General features: G+C 43.4%; 1 protein-coding gene across 1 annotated transcript in view; it reads right to left on the bottom strand.

The window, feature by feature from the left end:
- Nucleotides 1–1,485: 1,485 nt before the first annotated feature.
- RNF216 (ring finger protein 216) overlaps nucleotides 1,486–14,889 on the bottom strand; it is a gene marked incomplete at its 3' end in the record, with an annotated part of 15,584 nt that continues 2,180 nt past the window's right edge. The window contains exons 3-12 of the mRNA XM_010283741.1: nucleotides 13,679–14,536; nucleotides 11,864–11,940; nucleotides 7,970–8,072; nucleotides 6,911–7,075; nucleotides 5,803–5,917; nucleotides 5,378–5,517; nucleotides 4,330–4,380; nucleotides 3,190–3,327; nucleotides 2,023–2,171; nucleotides 1,486–1,564 (exon numbers count right to left, since the gene is read on the bottom strand). Coding sequence (XP_010282043.1) covers nucleotides 1,486–1,564; nucleotides 2,023–2,171; nucleotides 3,190–3,327; nucleotides 4,330–4,380; nucleotides 5,378–5,517; nucleotides 5,803–5,917; nucleotides 6,911–7,075; nucleotides 7,970–8,072; nucleotides 11,864–11,940; nucleotides 13,679–14,536 — 1,875 coding nt within the window. The remainder of the gene's footprint in view (nucleotides 1,565–2,022; nucleotides 2,172–3,189; nucleotides 3,328–4,329; nucleotides 4,381–5,377; nucleotides 5,518–5,802; nucleotides 5,918–6,910; nucleotides 7,076–7,969; nucleotides 8,073–11,863; nucleotides 11,941–13,678; nucleotides 14,537–14,889) is intronic.

Raw genomic sequence — 14,889 nt, 5'->3', positions numbered from 1 at the left:
CCAGGAAACCAGGAATCCAGCCCACTGGAATGCTGCAACCCCAGGGAGGAGGGAAAGGCAGCACACTAGGAAGGAAATGAAACAGCAAGCCAGAGGAAAGTAACATTTCAGTACTGACCCCTCTAACCACATTTACTGCACTGCATTACACATTTTAGGAAAAAAAAGCTACTTCAATCCATTTTGCACATTGAAGCGTTCATGTTCAAGCCTGAATTTTGTTCTGTAATGCTGACATGTACATTCAGAAAACAACTCGGGGCGGGGGGGGGGAGAATTAAATGTAAAACAACATTGCCACCTAGCGACTAGCAAACCCCCTTGCTCATGACACTTGGATGATCCACCAGAATCCCATTTCTTTCCCAAATACTAGAGGTGGACATTAGCAAAACATACGTGCAGATTAGACATCCAAAATGGAATTGTGCATCTTTCATAAGCAGCTTTCCCCTGCCAGTAAGTTTAATTTTCACTACAGAATGCAAAGTTCACCGCTGGCCACTTCAATTTTTCCAGACAACGGAATTTGATTTCCTATTACTTTCTCAATACAGGCAAATGGTAGTATCACATCAACACGAGAACCCAAAGCTATGGCTGCTACAGGCATAAGGTTAATGTACTCAAGAGGAATTTCAGTGATTAGCAGAAATCTCTGCTGGGGGACAGGCAGTTCCCTGAATATTGCACGAGAACTCATTGTTGTGGCTAAAGTTACGCAAGACGCCTTGTAGCTTCAGTGCTAAACTGATACTGTACTGGCCTTGGCTCACTGGCACCAGATGTAAGCAGGGTTCTGCATACATTCAGGAGATTGGTAAAACACATTTCTATGCTTCTATTTTTCCCCAGAACAGATGGTGCAGAAGTAGCAGCAGCAAGTTTTCCCCACTCCGTCCCCCCATTGGGCCTGACGATTCTCCCGTTATGGCTATTAGCAAACTTCGAGAGAAGCACAAAGATCTTCTGCCCTTTGAATGGACACGTTTCAGCGAACTCTTCAAACAAGTTTTTTGTCACTTCCAACTGAATCGGTGTTCAGGCAGCAGCATAAAAGAAAAATGCAAATGCTAATTCTCTTAAGGATAGCACGTAAGGTTGTTTCAGCTCATTCTCCATAAGTTTCATTAGATAAAAGATTACAATTTTGTTTTATGCCTTTTAAACACCCAGCTCCCTGTTTACCTAAAACATTTCTGTATATGCAAGACAGCAACCTAAAGCATCTAGCAGCTTTTTTTAGCCAACCTCTTCCAAGGAAAGAAAGCAATATTGTTGTCTTTATCAATAGTTCCCTGAAATTCGTCTGTCCAGCCACACAGTTTTATAGATCATCATCAGGATCCAGCAAATACTTTCACCACTGCCCCACACAGCCACATTAGATATTCATTCACCTGCTACTAGGAAGTGTGAGTTGTCCTCCCAGCTCTCCTGCCCAACATACCAGAAGAGACCAAATGGCAAGTATCCCCCAATTACCTTTCTGCAGCGGGGATTAGGGCAGCTCAACCGCTTCACATCATTGTCCAGTAGAGCTGGGAAGTTACAGAATGGACACCTGCAGCCCAAAATAAAATACCATTAATGTAGGGTGCCAAACTATCTTTGCTGAAAGCGGATCTAGTCAAATAGCTATGTGGTAGTTAACAAGGCTGCCAACTAAATGCCTGCCACCAGGATGTGCTGACTACTGCCTTTTTGCTCATATTTCTTCGATCACTTCCCTCTTTGCAATCAAAATATTATATGCTCAGCACTGCTTTTGACCATGTAATTTAGAGGATCAGCACAGAGCTGGCAAGCAAGTCTTGGGGGAGACAAGTCTATTGAATTTTAATCTGCTCCTAGTCAAAGGCAGACCAACCTGAATAAAAACAGACCTGGGAAGGCAGAAGCCTGAATTTATAACACAGCTCTCTGAAAGCTACCAATCTCACAGTCAGCACACATTTAGGGTTCCAGGGAACCATTTTCTACAATCTTAAGTGCAGTCTACATCCTATGCTGGACACTTACCTGACGAGCTCATCTGCACAGGCAGCAGCCACCTCCTCCTCAGCTTTCCGTTCATAGTATTTACAGAGGATGTTCTCTGGAAGCACTTTCTCCAGCTCACTGGTGGGGAATGAACACGTGCAACTGCCTTCCATGCAGCTGAGCTCTGACTAGGGTTGGAAGGAGAGAACTCACATTCAGTACAATACCAGCAAGAAGCAAGACTCAGTACCCAGAACGTTTCCAAGTAAACTAGCACAGAGCCTTGCTTAGAGAGAATAGAGCTTAAGTCAGCAGATGACTGCCAGAGAATGGGTTTGCAATGGAAAGACCAAGACTAGCTACTCAAACAGATCAGGCCTCAAACAAACACTGGGCATAAAGATGTGTTGATACCTGGAATCACAATTCAGTCACTCAAAGTCCACTGCGACCACACAGCAGCCCGTTATTACTGTATGGTCTCTGCTCATCAACAGCATGTTGCATCCTTGTCAATATAGTCATATTAAATACAGCTGCCAGTTTATATGTTTACATGAAATATGGAGCCCAGAGTACAAAAGCATCCCACAGTTTGATCACCACATCTCGAGGCAAAGGAGCATGCATACTTCAGAGCAGGTTAATGACTTGCTCATAGGTCAGCGAAGTACTATGATAATTGCTAGCTAAATTGGAGACTAAGGTTAGCAGTATCATTGAGAAACCAACCCACAAATTAAGTTGGGATCACAGTGATATTATGAAGGACAAACACTCTTAGCTAGAAGATGACTGGCCAAGTCAGAGATAAGAGTGTGTCCTCTACGCAGATACCATTGGTTTATTAAGTAGAAAATTAAAAAAACAGACAAGTGCAAGTTATTGTTGTTACTATGAATGCTGTAGAAAGTTTTCCTAATAATTCAAGTTGCTAAGCACAGAGCACAAGATGGAGGTTAGCAAAACTGAAACCCTATTCAGCAAAGATCCCACTGTGAAATTGTTGGCTTCACTTGACGGTGAGACTGACTTGGATTTGGATTTCAGGACACAATTCCATTCAAATATTTCCTGGGAAATGCAGTTACATATGATTTAAGCAACAACACTACACAAACAATGTGATCTCCCAAGAGCAGTTTACCCATTTTCCCCTCAGGAAATTTCTCAGTTGGGAAAATCTCCCAGTTGGGAAATTCTTACCTTCCCAGAGCCAAAGACTGCCTCCTGAGCATATTTAATTAGGCACTCCTTGCAGAACAGGTGACCATCTGCGCACTGAGTTAGCTCTTCAAACGCAAACTCCCCATAACAGCAGCGGCACTCTATCATCTGACCATCCTGCAGCCATAAACAGAAGTATTAGCATCATCATCAAAGCATCAATAGCTATAGCAACATACAGACACATACAACTGCAAACCACATACAATGCCAGCATTAATTCTAAAAGAGAGCAACAGATATACACCATTCCATTAGATATCCTATTTGGTGGTCAAAACGCACTAAGCACAACCAGAAACTCAGTTTTAAGTAACTTAATATCTACATGTCCTGCTTGACAGGTTCCAAAAAGCTACAGAACACCCAGCGTTTAATAATTCTTAGCTCACAGGCAGAGAAGCTGCAATCGCAGGGAAGCAGCACAGTACACACCGTTCATATGGGGGGAAACCAAGCTTCAGGTTTGTTGCCCTCTAAAGGAACATTTACCCATCTGCCTGGAGACACCTTGTCTTGGCCTCTTCACTGCAGGGGTGGAAAAGCTTGCCATTGTTAAAAAGTAAGTATGCCCACTTCTTCAGGGGTCCAACATCTTCTCCAAAGTTTGTGAAGAAACAGGCATTGAGAACAAAAAGGTAATCCACAGCTGCCAAAACTGATTTCTAACTTTTCTCTCTTTGTTTAAAGGGGAAGACCTGATTTTCAGGTTTTTAAAGAGTCCTTTCTGCAAATGGGGAAGGCCTTTCCACTGGCAGAGCTCCAGCAACAGCAAATCTGTTTCAAACTGCCACAATGGTGGTAGCAAGAGCAAGCCTGGTACTATTCTATTGCAGTGTTTGTTCTGGCCAACAGAGATACAAGCAGCAGCGGACCAAATTACTACAGATCATTACATGCATCAATACTGTCTTGCTGGTCTCAGCTTCTTGTCTACCTTTTCTAAAAGTCAGCCAACACACACTATGCAGGTTTTGTCAGCTCAGCAAAAGCAGCACAGTGCAAATGCTGCTTCAGAAAAGCTCCATTCCAGAAGCCAAAAAAGTCTGCAAAGTAGAAAGTGCAAAACAGTGTCTAATGCATAAGCTGAACTCAAGGGACCACATTATAGATACTGACCTTCTGATACTGCTCCTCATTCATCTGCAGAGCAAGGAGAAAGTCTGCATGCTGCAAGTGAGACATGTGCATATGTAGTTACAGAACAGATAAAGCAATTTTCCAGCCTCTACACTCTTTTACATTATCTCAAGACTTACAAACCACCATAAAAGGAACAGTCTGCTTACAACATCACTCAGCCCATCCTTCCAACCCATTAAACTATTTATGATTCAGCTAAAACAGATGGGAGAAGCAAAGGCAGCAAGAACAAATAACCGAATTCTGTATTATGGAGGGCTGCTGGTTCAGGTTTCCATGGGCAGAGGTGATCTCACCCAGTGGGCCCCTCCAGAGAAAGCCCCAAGGAATGTTATCTTTGTGTTTAAAAGGAGACACTATCCACCTGCCTAAGAGACAGGATCTTAAGAAGCTACTTTAGAAAGGACTGTAGGTGCAGGGCTGTGAATTCAGTCTTCCCTCAGACTACAAGAGGAAGACAAACACAGCAGCGGATGCTGCATGATTCTGCTTTGAAACGCACGGTCCTCAGCACAGGACAAGATGTTCTGGAGACACAGGTCTGCCAACTTGTGGAAGGCAGAGCGAGCGGACAGATTGCCTTGGGCCTGGTCATGATTAGCCACCAACACTGAGCTGCGATTACAAGCCCTGAAGCAGCAGAGAAGCCTGCTAACAATTAGAGGAAATAATTAATTAGTAAAGCTTTTACTACTTTGTAGCAAAAAGAGGTCCAGAACAGTTTTGTATCATGGACTATACATTGACATTAATGGATATATGGAAGGCTTTCAGAAGCAAAAGTGGCAGCTATATATTTAAGTAAATATGAAACGCGGTGCTTGGTTTTTTCCTGCAAAAGCGAGTTACTTGGGAAGAGTCATACATGTTAACAGGTAGTATAGGGGCAAAGGTAGTCAGCTATTCAACATTTTGTTCCGTGTTTGTATTTCTCCAAGAGGCAGATTTCCATGCTTAGGGCCAAGACCTCTACAGCAGTCGAAGTCGTTTGCACCACAAGATCAAAGCAGCTCCTACCACCCACCTCTGCCATCTCTTTAACTTTCTGCTCATAGAACTCCTGCTCCAGTAGCACCGGTGGGAGAAGAGAGAGCTTGTCATAGGTCCTCCAGTGCCGTCTCTTATTCTCCAGGAAGAACATGCGCTTCTCAATTTTCACATCCCCTAAAGCAGAGTTAAAGGCACAATGAAACATGATGGAGTAGCCAGAATAAAGCTTAAATCCTTCTTCTTCCACCCACCACCAGCTGCATAACGACAGCATCTCAGACAGTACTGTACCAAGCAGAGGTACTAATGAAGAATATCTCCAAAATAGATACCAAACAGTGACAGAAACATAGCTGTTTTGGGACCACATCCCTTTTCAAGATCAGTACTTTATACTGCAAGACAGTTCTGCTTACAATAACGATGCACAGAGAACAATACACACAGCTTGTTATTTACCTTGCTCAAATTTGAAGTCTATATATGAATACTGATTCATTTCTTTCCTCCTTCTTCGTTTGCCACTGGTTTCGGGAGACAGCTCCTGCCATTTTTTGATAGCATCTGAAAAGGCCTAGAAAACACCACACAGACTTCAATCCTCTCTGTTCCTGGAAGGAAGCAGGAGCACATACTTCTAACTGAAGCATAGTACAAACATGTGCATAAGACTGATCCAAAACTGGAAAGCCAAACACCTCAGAGGCAAGTATACCTCTTTCCTTTGTCCACCTTGTTCCTTTACGTACTCGTAAAGCAATCACTCCATAATAACCATAGTTGAACAATACTTCACACCACCTCAGCCATTAACTCTAATACAGCTGGTGTCCACTCTGATGCAAGAGAGCTGGTTTGGCTTTTTTCTTGTTGTTTGGCTTGGTTTTTTTATTTCCAAAAAGAAAAAAAAAAGAAGCTCCAATAGTGCTGAATCAAGCAAGCGAAGAGACAAGGGGTTTTTGTTTTAGTTAAGTCCTGGAATAGTAGAGAAAGAAGCTCAAGCAAGAGGAGCATATCAGAGGAGTAGATCCAAGTCAAAAGCTTGAAGCCACATTTACATTCAGTTTGTTGACACTTAAGACAAGTGTCTCTGCAGCTCCATTACAGTGAAACTCTTTTACAGGGAATATAGGACTCATTCTACAAGTTATAATAAGAAGAAACAGGATAGTGAGACTTGGGCTTCTTTTCAGTTACATGCAGGCAGTTAACTAATAGCAGCAGTTAAAATGTTTTAAGATTTAGCGAAATGTCTAGGCTTTATTGGCAATTATACTGCACTTCAGCGGCAACCTACAGGAACACTTCTCAGTTTAATGCATCACCTAGCTAGTGTTTCCCCAGTTCTCCTATTAGGCAAAAGTAAAAACTTCCTGCAGCATTCTGTCTGGCCAATAAATTTTGCAAATCCTAAATGGATTAATACTTCTTAAAAGGAAAGGAAAATTATTAAAAAAAAACATAACCACACACTAGCAGATGGTACAGTAAGGCAAAAGACATCGTGCTGCTCGCCACAGACACAGGAGATAACCCTAGGAAGGAAAACAGACTTGAACCAGAGAACCTTTCGTGTGATTGCATAGTGTCCCTTGAGTTCATGTAGTGCCCACTTGATGTCTTGGCTGCTCAGCATTTTGAAGTCTGCCATAAGGAGGTCAGCTGCCTGAATAAAGCACCGCTGATCAAGCGGGGCAAGTTTGGAAAAGTCGAAGTAGTCCACTTTAGGCACCTAAGGAGAAAATGTGAAAGATAAAGATTGCTACAAATACACACAAGAACACCCCAAACCACTCTTTCAGTGATCAAGACCTTCTGCAAGACCACCCAAAAATCAGGCTACGTGGCACCCAGTTCTGACCACATATCTAACCATCAGTTTTGAGGACAGCATGGGTGTGAAGCCTACTGGTCTATGCACTCGTGCGGGTAACCTGCCCTGAGCTGCACCACACTGCAGCTCTGCTCCTGGCAGGACCCACGCCACACAGTTTAAAGCCACTGTGTGTGGATGCACAAGACAGCAAGGACAAGATATGTTCAGGTTACTATAAAGGGTGAACAACTTTATTGGCTTGAGGTTGAGAGATGCTTTCAAGAGTAGAAAGAGGTATCTGGCATTTCTTTCTCTCAGGCCACATACAGTTATTTCAACATACTCAAAGTGGCTCAGAGAGAATTTTTTGTCAAATGACATAATAAATTAATAAAATCAAGAAGTTGTAGGGAGATTTGCAGTTAGAAGGCTGAAAGGCAATGCCTAAAGGCCACGCAAGAGAGGCCTGAGAGCCAAATCTACCACATGTGACAGAATGACCAGGGAATACTTGTACCAGTTATCAAAATGAACACTTCAGACGGGGTAGCTGGCAGGCAGGCAGGGCAGAGGGTCTCGCTGAAGGCAAAAGAGCAGACATGGTGCAGCTACACAAAAGCAAAACAGAAAGTCTCTTGCAAGCAATTAACTAGTGCTGTTTAGTACCACCTTAAATGCACCCAGAGGCCTGGGTATGGTTCATCCAGGCACTCTAAAAAAATGCACTAATAGAACCAGACATCCCAAGATCCGCTCAGGTCGAACAGACTGGATGGGAGGCATGCTGTAGATAAGGATACTCTCACTTGCCTTGGTCTCATCTTGGCTGGCGAGCAGGCTGCTGCTGGGATTTAAGAGCACTCTGCCTTCCTTCTTTGGGTAATCTGGATTTTCCAGAAGAAAGTTACAAAGTCTAAAAAGATAAATATAGTTACTTTGGAGTTTTGGAAGCTCAGGTTCATTCCTCACTTGTCCAGGTTTTAGTATCCTATAATTATGAGGCTGGGCAGGCAAGCCTCAGCTTGTCCTGTAAGGACCAAGGGAGGTCTCAGACTAGAGCAAACTGAAAGTAAACAACTGAGAATTAAGTGAAGAATGATCAGCTGTATGACTGCAGAGGACAAAGCAATAGGCTTGTCTTTCAGTTATTATATTTACATAAAAGAAACTTGTATGGGTGAACTACTAACCAACGTACATCTCTACATGCCGGAGGTGAACAAGCAGGCTTATTTCCCCACTCACACCCATGGGCCATGTAAAGTGCTGCCTCCTTTGAGCACATGTCAAATCCTGAACAACTAAGAGTCAAGGTGTACTAACGTTCCACTACTCTGGAATTAATGTTATGAGGACCATACAAGAACAAACAATCACAGCATTAATCGAAACCCAGCTGCCATCTACTGCAGCTAATACAAATGCTTCTTTTTCCATAGATGCAAACCCCTGCAAAACCTGTGAAAGGTTGCAGTCCTCCTCGATGGAAAATTACAGATTCAAATTTGAATTAAAGCCTCCAGTCTTGATCTACTTTCACATTAGAGCAGAGACAGAAACATGTTTAAACTGTGTTTGCATACAATACATACTCTGAATACAGGTTTCATTGTTATAAAGCTTGAAATCACACCAGTATTGTTCAAGTCACACTATAACTGGTCTAGTAAGAACAGCATTTAGAAAATAATCACCTTTAAAAATGCATATTAGCCTGTATATGCAGCATACCCGAGGTCCTACCACAAAAAATCAGAATTTTGTCAGGTAAATTTAGTCTGAATATTTTGGCTTAGAAAAGACCCTAGCGTATATGCAGCATACCCGAGGTCCTACCACAAACAATCAGAATTTTGTCAGGTAAATTTAATCTGAATATTTTGGCTTAGGAAAGACCCTAGCAAGTAGTTTCAGTATACCCCATTGCTCGAGATCCACAAATGCTTCAGAAGCCCTTTTGAAAGGGAAGCTTGCTGTAGGCTCTCTCTCTGAATCAGACTTTCACAGCTTATTCTGAACCATCACTAACCAGCTGTGCTAGCTGGGTCAAATAACATAAGCTGTTCCTCAGTTTCCCCAGCCGTAGAATAATATCCTTCTGAAAGGAGCTAGGACAAGCAATTAACATTTGTAAAACTTTCTGAATGAGAAGGTGCTAGGTTGCAGCAAAGACATAATTGCAGCTAATTTACATTCCTGATGTCAGAAATCAGTCCCTAATTAAGAAATCTGAACTGGCTTGAAGCATTAACCCACTATCAAGGCACGATTACTTTAGCCCTGCTTTCACGTTCAAAGCAGAGGCATTTCTTTTTGTTTAATCAGGTATTGACATATTGAGCCAGAAGCTTTTGACTGAGACTGAATGCTCCTGCACACAAAGGCTGAATAGATGATACCCTGCTAAGAGGAGCTCCCACATCTTATCTTTCACATGGGTTGAAAGTTTTAAGACACTCATTTTGGAAAACAACAAAATATCTTGGCACTGTGCACTTAATAGCTTCCAGGCCTCCTCCCCACGCTTTTTGTAAGAGATAACCGTTTTAATCCGACAAAACAGAAACTTCAAGGAGCTCAAATCACCGCAGCTCAAACGCAAGGGTTTCAGCTGGGGCACAGTCAGAATACATTGGAACTATTCTGCATGCTGCCATTTGAGTGCTCAGGATTTTCAGGGATGTTAACCTTCAGTGTCTGACAATTAGTTAAGTGGGTCCCAGCGCGCAATGCACGCACACTTGCAGCACTGTTCATTAATATCTGCACCACAGGACACAGAGCCAGTTAAAAGCCTCATCCCTGCCCAAAGCCAGCCACCCTTATTTATTATATTTCAAGCCTCATTCAGCTTGACATGCCGTGGAGATCAAAGAGACCCTGCCAGCGAGGCTGACCAGTGCTTTGACCCATTTGTTCTAATACAAAAGACACAGTGACAACTCAAAAGATAGTTTGGTTAAAGGAATAAAAATATGGAGGAGAAATCTTTATCATCCAGTAAGTGGGTAACGCACCGCTGAGCAGACACTGTAGATGGCCTACAGGGATGCCTGTAAGCACCTTTTCATCTCACTGGGTCTGTGGCACACAATAGGAGAGAAGAGATTTCGGGAGCAAAAAGGGAAGGAACACATTAAGACTGATAGAAGCCGATACTGGGATTTAATTCTATCAGGCTTTGCTAAATCCCTGCAGGACACAATAACAAGTTTTTTCACACAATCTGTGAGAGGGTCCTGCAGCCAGATGCCCGATTTCAATGGCCTGATCACCCTGAAGAATGGCCCTACCAGTCTCCTACACTCCCAACGCAACCATCCATGTCGAGGTGCACCAAGTACGTGTTGTGGGCACCTGAAAGCTTCTCTCGTGCTGCCCACACCACCGCTGCAGGGAAAGCGCTTTCAAAAAGACAAGAAAGAATGATAAATTTCTAACCAAGAAGCTCTATTTTGGAGACATGACTTCACAACATGGGCAAGGGCAGCAGAATAGGAAATCTGGGCCCAATGGGTGGGATCATCCTTAGTCCCTTGCCAGCTAACTCATTTATGGTCCAGTAACTAATTCTAAGCCTCACGCACTTGAATACTGCTTAATTAGTGCCCTAGTTAACTGGAAAGGGCATTGGATTCATACAAGATAGAATGCATACTCTGGCAACCAAACCTATTTTTCATTCTTGTATCACATAATAACTAGTTACAACATGTTTGAGATAGCAGTGACAGCTGCAGAGAGAGAAAGGGGCCACCTAAGCATCAGACACAAGTCACAAGTGATTTACTTCAAACCACACTCCCCTCTGTGTTGCTGGTGCCAACACACGCAATCCTTCACTCTTCAGCTCTGCAAGTTTTACCCAAAAGAGTAGGGAGATGATGCAGCTTATCAATAAGGTTCATGTTTTTTTTTTTTTTTTAAACTTTTGATTCTAACATGACTCCCAGTGGTATCAAGCATGATGAACACTAAGGTATTCTTGAGCTGTTAACACAATTAAGAAAGCAACAGTCCTCACATTGCTTTGCCACTCCTTTTATTCCCCTTCTTGGCTCACATTTCTGCTCAGTTTGACCAAAATCAGTCCACCAACAGATATCCAGAATCAATGCTACCTGCCCTTAAATGTGTTTGCTTTATTGTATGTGCAATGAGATGAGAGAGAACTCAAGCAGTACCACTGCTACTTGATTAAGTAAAGGGGACAAAAGCTAACATCATGACATTAAACAAGGGAGTCCAAAACAGCGTCAACTTTACCTGGAAAAAGCCAAAAGCCAGTGAAATGAAGAGGCAGGAAACTATTTTCTTAACTCACTCAAAACTTCAAAAAACTCATCAACCCATCTTCGTACTATGTTTTATAGAAGTCATCTCAATACCTTAATCCTGACACTCACCCTTTTTAAGAACCCCAGTAATAGTTAAGAGGAAATTATATGTAATATAATACCTTTAAATAAGCAAAGGATCTTAAAAGCAGAGAAGCTACAACACAATGTCAGAATTAGAGAGCATTTAAAAAAAGCTCTATTAGAAGGGAAAAAAAAATTTCTCTGCTCTTTGGCACTACCAACACAGTGCTGACTCCCAGCCTGGATATCCTCTAGAACAGCACCATTAGCAGGTGGGGAAATGGAAATGTGACTGCAGCCAGACTGTTCTATGACACACCCTGGCTCTTAGCTCTATACTTACACATTTAAGTCATAGCAGTTCTTGATGCAGATTAGCTGTTCAATATATTCCTTCTTCACATCTGGGAATCTTGCTTCCTACAGTAGGAAAAGCTAAAGGTTACGCAGGTATTAGAGGAGCTGTGTAGCACAACCTAGCAACAGCACCAAAGACAGATTTATAGGTAATTATATAGCACGCTCCCGAGATAAGGGCCAAAACGGATTTCAAGAGACCATTTATATCCATCCAGCCTGGATACTGCAAGCTGCTGGCTTTCCTTTGCTCCGCAAGACGATTGCTAACAGCTCTTTCTCACAAGAGGAATATGGATAGTGGTGTGAATGGCCATGAGCAGCTAGCCTAACAAGTGATTCAGTCTGAATAGAAAGAAGAGAGGTGAGTAGGTATGATCTACAGCAGAAGAAAAGCTAATATTTACCTTCAGACAGAAGATTAAACAGTTCCAGACTGTGTGCTGAATGCAACATTCCAAAGCAGAAGGAAAAAACCCAACAATACATATACCCAACCAAAGCACCCAGACACACTAGGAATGAAATCAGAGCAGACAAAACCTCTACTGGCATGTGAAAGCCACCACATAGCAAAGAGCACCCTTTGCTGCTCTCTTTTGTTGGGTTTCTGTACATGTCTGTACATTCTGTACACATATGGTGCATCAATTGCACCGTATATTTTGCTTTGCAAGACTGGACTGGTCAGGGTTGTCAAGCAACCCTGACTTGCCGATCTCAAAGCAAGTCACTGATCAACACTGTCTCAGTTGGAAAGAACTGAATTTTGTTGGATTGCTACTTGAAGAATATTTTCCTCAACCCCAGTTTCCCCAAATAGAATCAGATATCAGGGAAGACTTGGAGGGGGAGATGGTGGTGGTATAAGATACAGATGCAGTAAAATACACTTGTTTGCAAAAAGTACTCCATAAGGCATCAAGAGAGACCCTTCCTCCCCAGCAGTCAAGGGGAAGAGTGTGCACTGGAGGGGAAAACACTAGACACATGAAGCATCACTACTTTTGTTTTGTTTTTTAAATACACACCATGTTGCCCAAGCTGCTGAACACACCAAAGGTTAAGGAGTAAGCTTCTTGGTGGTTCGGTTCTTGTAGCTAGTGCCCCTCACGGCAAGCTTCATATGGAGAGTCAGAAAGGAGCGTGAGAAGTTAACATACACAAGTCTTCACTCTGCTTATGCAGTAATTCCTCAGTGCTACTGCTTGGAAATCCACACTGCAAGGGCAAGCCCTGACCACCATGGCAGCCGTTATATGGCCATGCACCAAAGTATTCTAGAAAAGCCAGCTGAAAGCAGCCATGGCTCTCAGCCATCTGTCTCTAAGCATTCTCTAACTCACCCCTCTACTAGTGTTTAGTGTCTCATTTTTGCTCGTTTAGCTCTACATCCATCCCTAAGCCAGCTCTACACAGTTGGGTTAGGAATTAGCCAGACAAAAACAAACAAGCAGAACTGAGAGGGCAGTAGCTTTTAAGGCAACAGATCCGTATTATTTTACCTCACTGTGCATGCCCTTGAGACCCTGCAATCAAGTTCTGTTAAATCTCGCAAGATTCACATTCTCTCACCACCTCTGCCATAGTGCTGGGGTTAGTCTTTCAAACCGAAGTTCTCCAAGACAGTTCACTGCACGCTCTTCACCCAGTACACAGCTGAGTCTCAGCCAAAATGAAGAGGATTTGCAGCTGAAGTCAACAGAGCTGTGCTTTGAGCATGTGAAACACTACACACCTTGAAAAACCTGTCTGAAAATAGCATGCACACTGAAGGCAAACAAGCCCTGGGAACACTTACTGTCTCTCTGATGAGCAGCGCAGTGAGGTCTTGGTCCTGCCCAGCAGCTCCTTGTTCTGGAACATTACTAGAGCCAAGTTCATGAGACCCCTGTGTGGGGAATGCTGGACCTGGCTCTTCATTGTCTCTCTCTGCCTGCTGACCTGTTTCTTCTGGTGGATGCGCCAGCTGGGGAGAAGCAGGACCTGGAATCCCATCCTGCTGTGGCTCAGGTCGGGGGAAGGCTGGCCCGGGAGCCTCTTCTCCATATGCCCTCAGAGATCCTGAGTCTGCTTCAGGCTGCCCTTGCTGAGGAGCACAACCATTTACTGCAGCATGTGGCTCACCTTCCAACGGCTGGAAGTACGAGTGACTCAGCTGGCTGTTCTCATGGATCTCCCGGTCTGTGGTAGTCGCAGCAGCTGTTCCTCCGACATTTTGCTTTGGCTCTAAGTCCTCTCCTTGCCATCCCTGGGCTTCCACCTTTTCCTCCTGTTGTGGTAGAAGACTTGCATTCTCCAGACTAACGCCTTCTCTGTTAACAACAGGCTGCGGACTCGTCTTTATTGCTGGAATCAAACTTGGGCCAGGCTCCTGGTTACTTGTAAGTTCAAACCTGGGGCCAGTAAGTTCTGACGGTCCAGGCTGCTGCAAGGCAAAGTTCATATTCTCATCCCTACTTGGTCCAGCATTGCTCTCTACCATGTGATTATCTCGGTCTCCCTGGCACAGCAGAGCTGAGTTCTCATCTTGCAGATATATGCCCTTCAAGGGCTCGACAGCGCTTTTAGATCCTCCTTCTCCCACAGTGTTTGCACCCTGCCATTGAGCCGCAGGCCTGATGACATTGGGACGCAGAAGATGCTGATGCTTTGCAGTCTAAAAAGAAGACAGACAAGAGTAAGTAGGAGTTCTTGTCTGCATGTCAGAATCCTCGCTCCAGATGATCTTTTGCATTTAATCAAATTTCTGATGGGAAACAGATGAAAAGTTTGTTTAGCAAGGTGCTTAATAAGGCATAAAACTGCAACCCATATATCTTTGTTTCACCGAACTCCATCCTCAGTCTGTCCGCAGGTGCTGGAAGAGCATTTGGCAGAACAGGGGATGCACAGGAATTTCAGACTGGAATAATTTCCTGAGCTCACCTCAGTCCCCAATTCCCTCCCAGTAAAACAGTCTGGGAAGGAGGAACTGATGGCATATTTGCATTCTCACCAATTTATTTAAAC

This window comes from Phaethon lepturus, unplaced genomic scaffold, assembly GCF_000687285.1.
Source record: "Phaethon lepturus isolate BGI_N335 unplaced genomic scaffold, ASM68728v1 scaffold20413, whole genome shotgun sequence".
Lineage (NCBI taxonomy): Eukaryota > Metazoa > Chordata > Aves > Phaethontiformes > Phaethontidae > Phaethon > Phaethon lepturus.
This window is presented reverse-complemented; position numbering and strand designations above follow the sequence as displayed.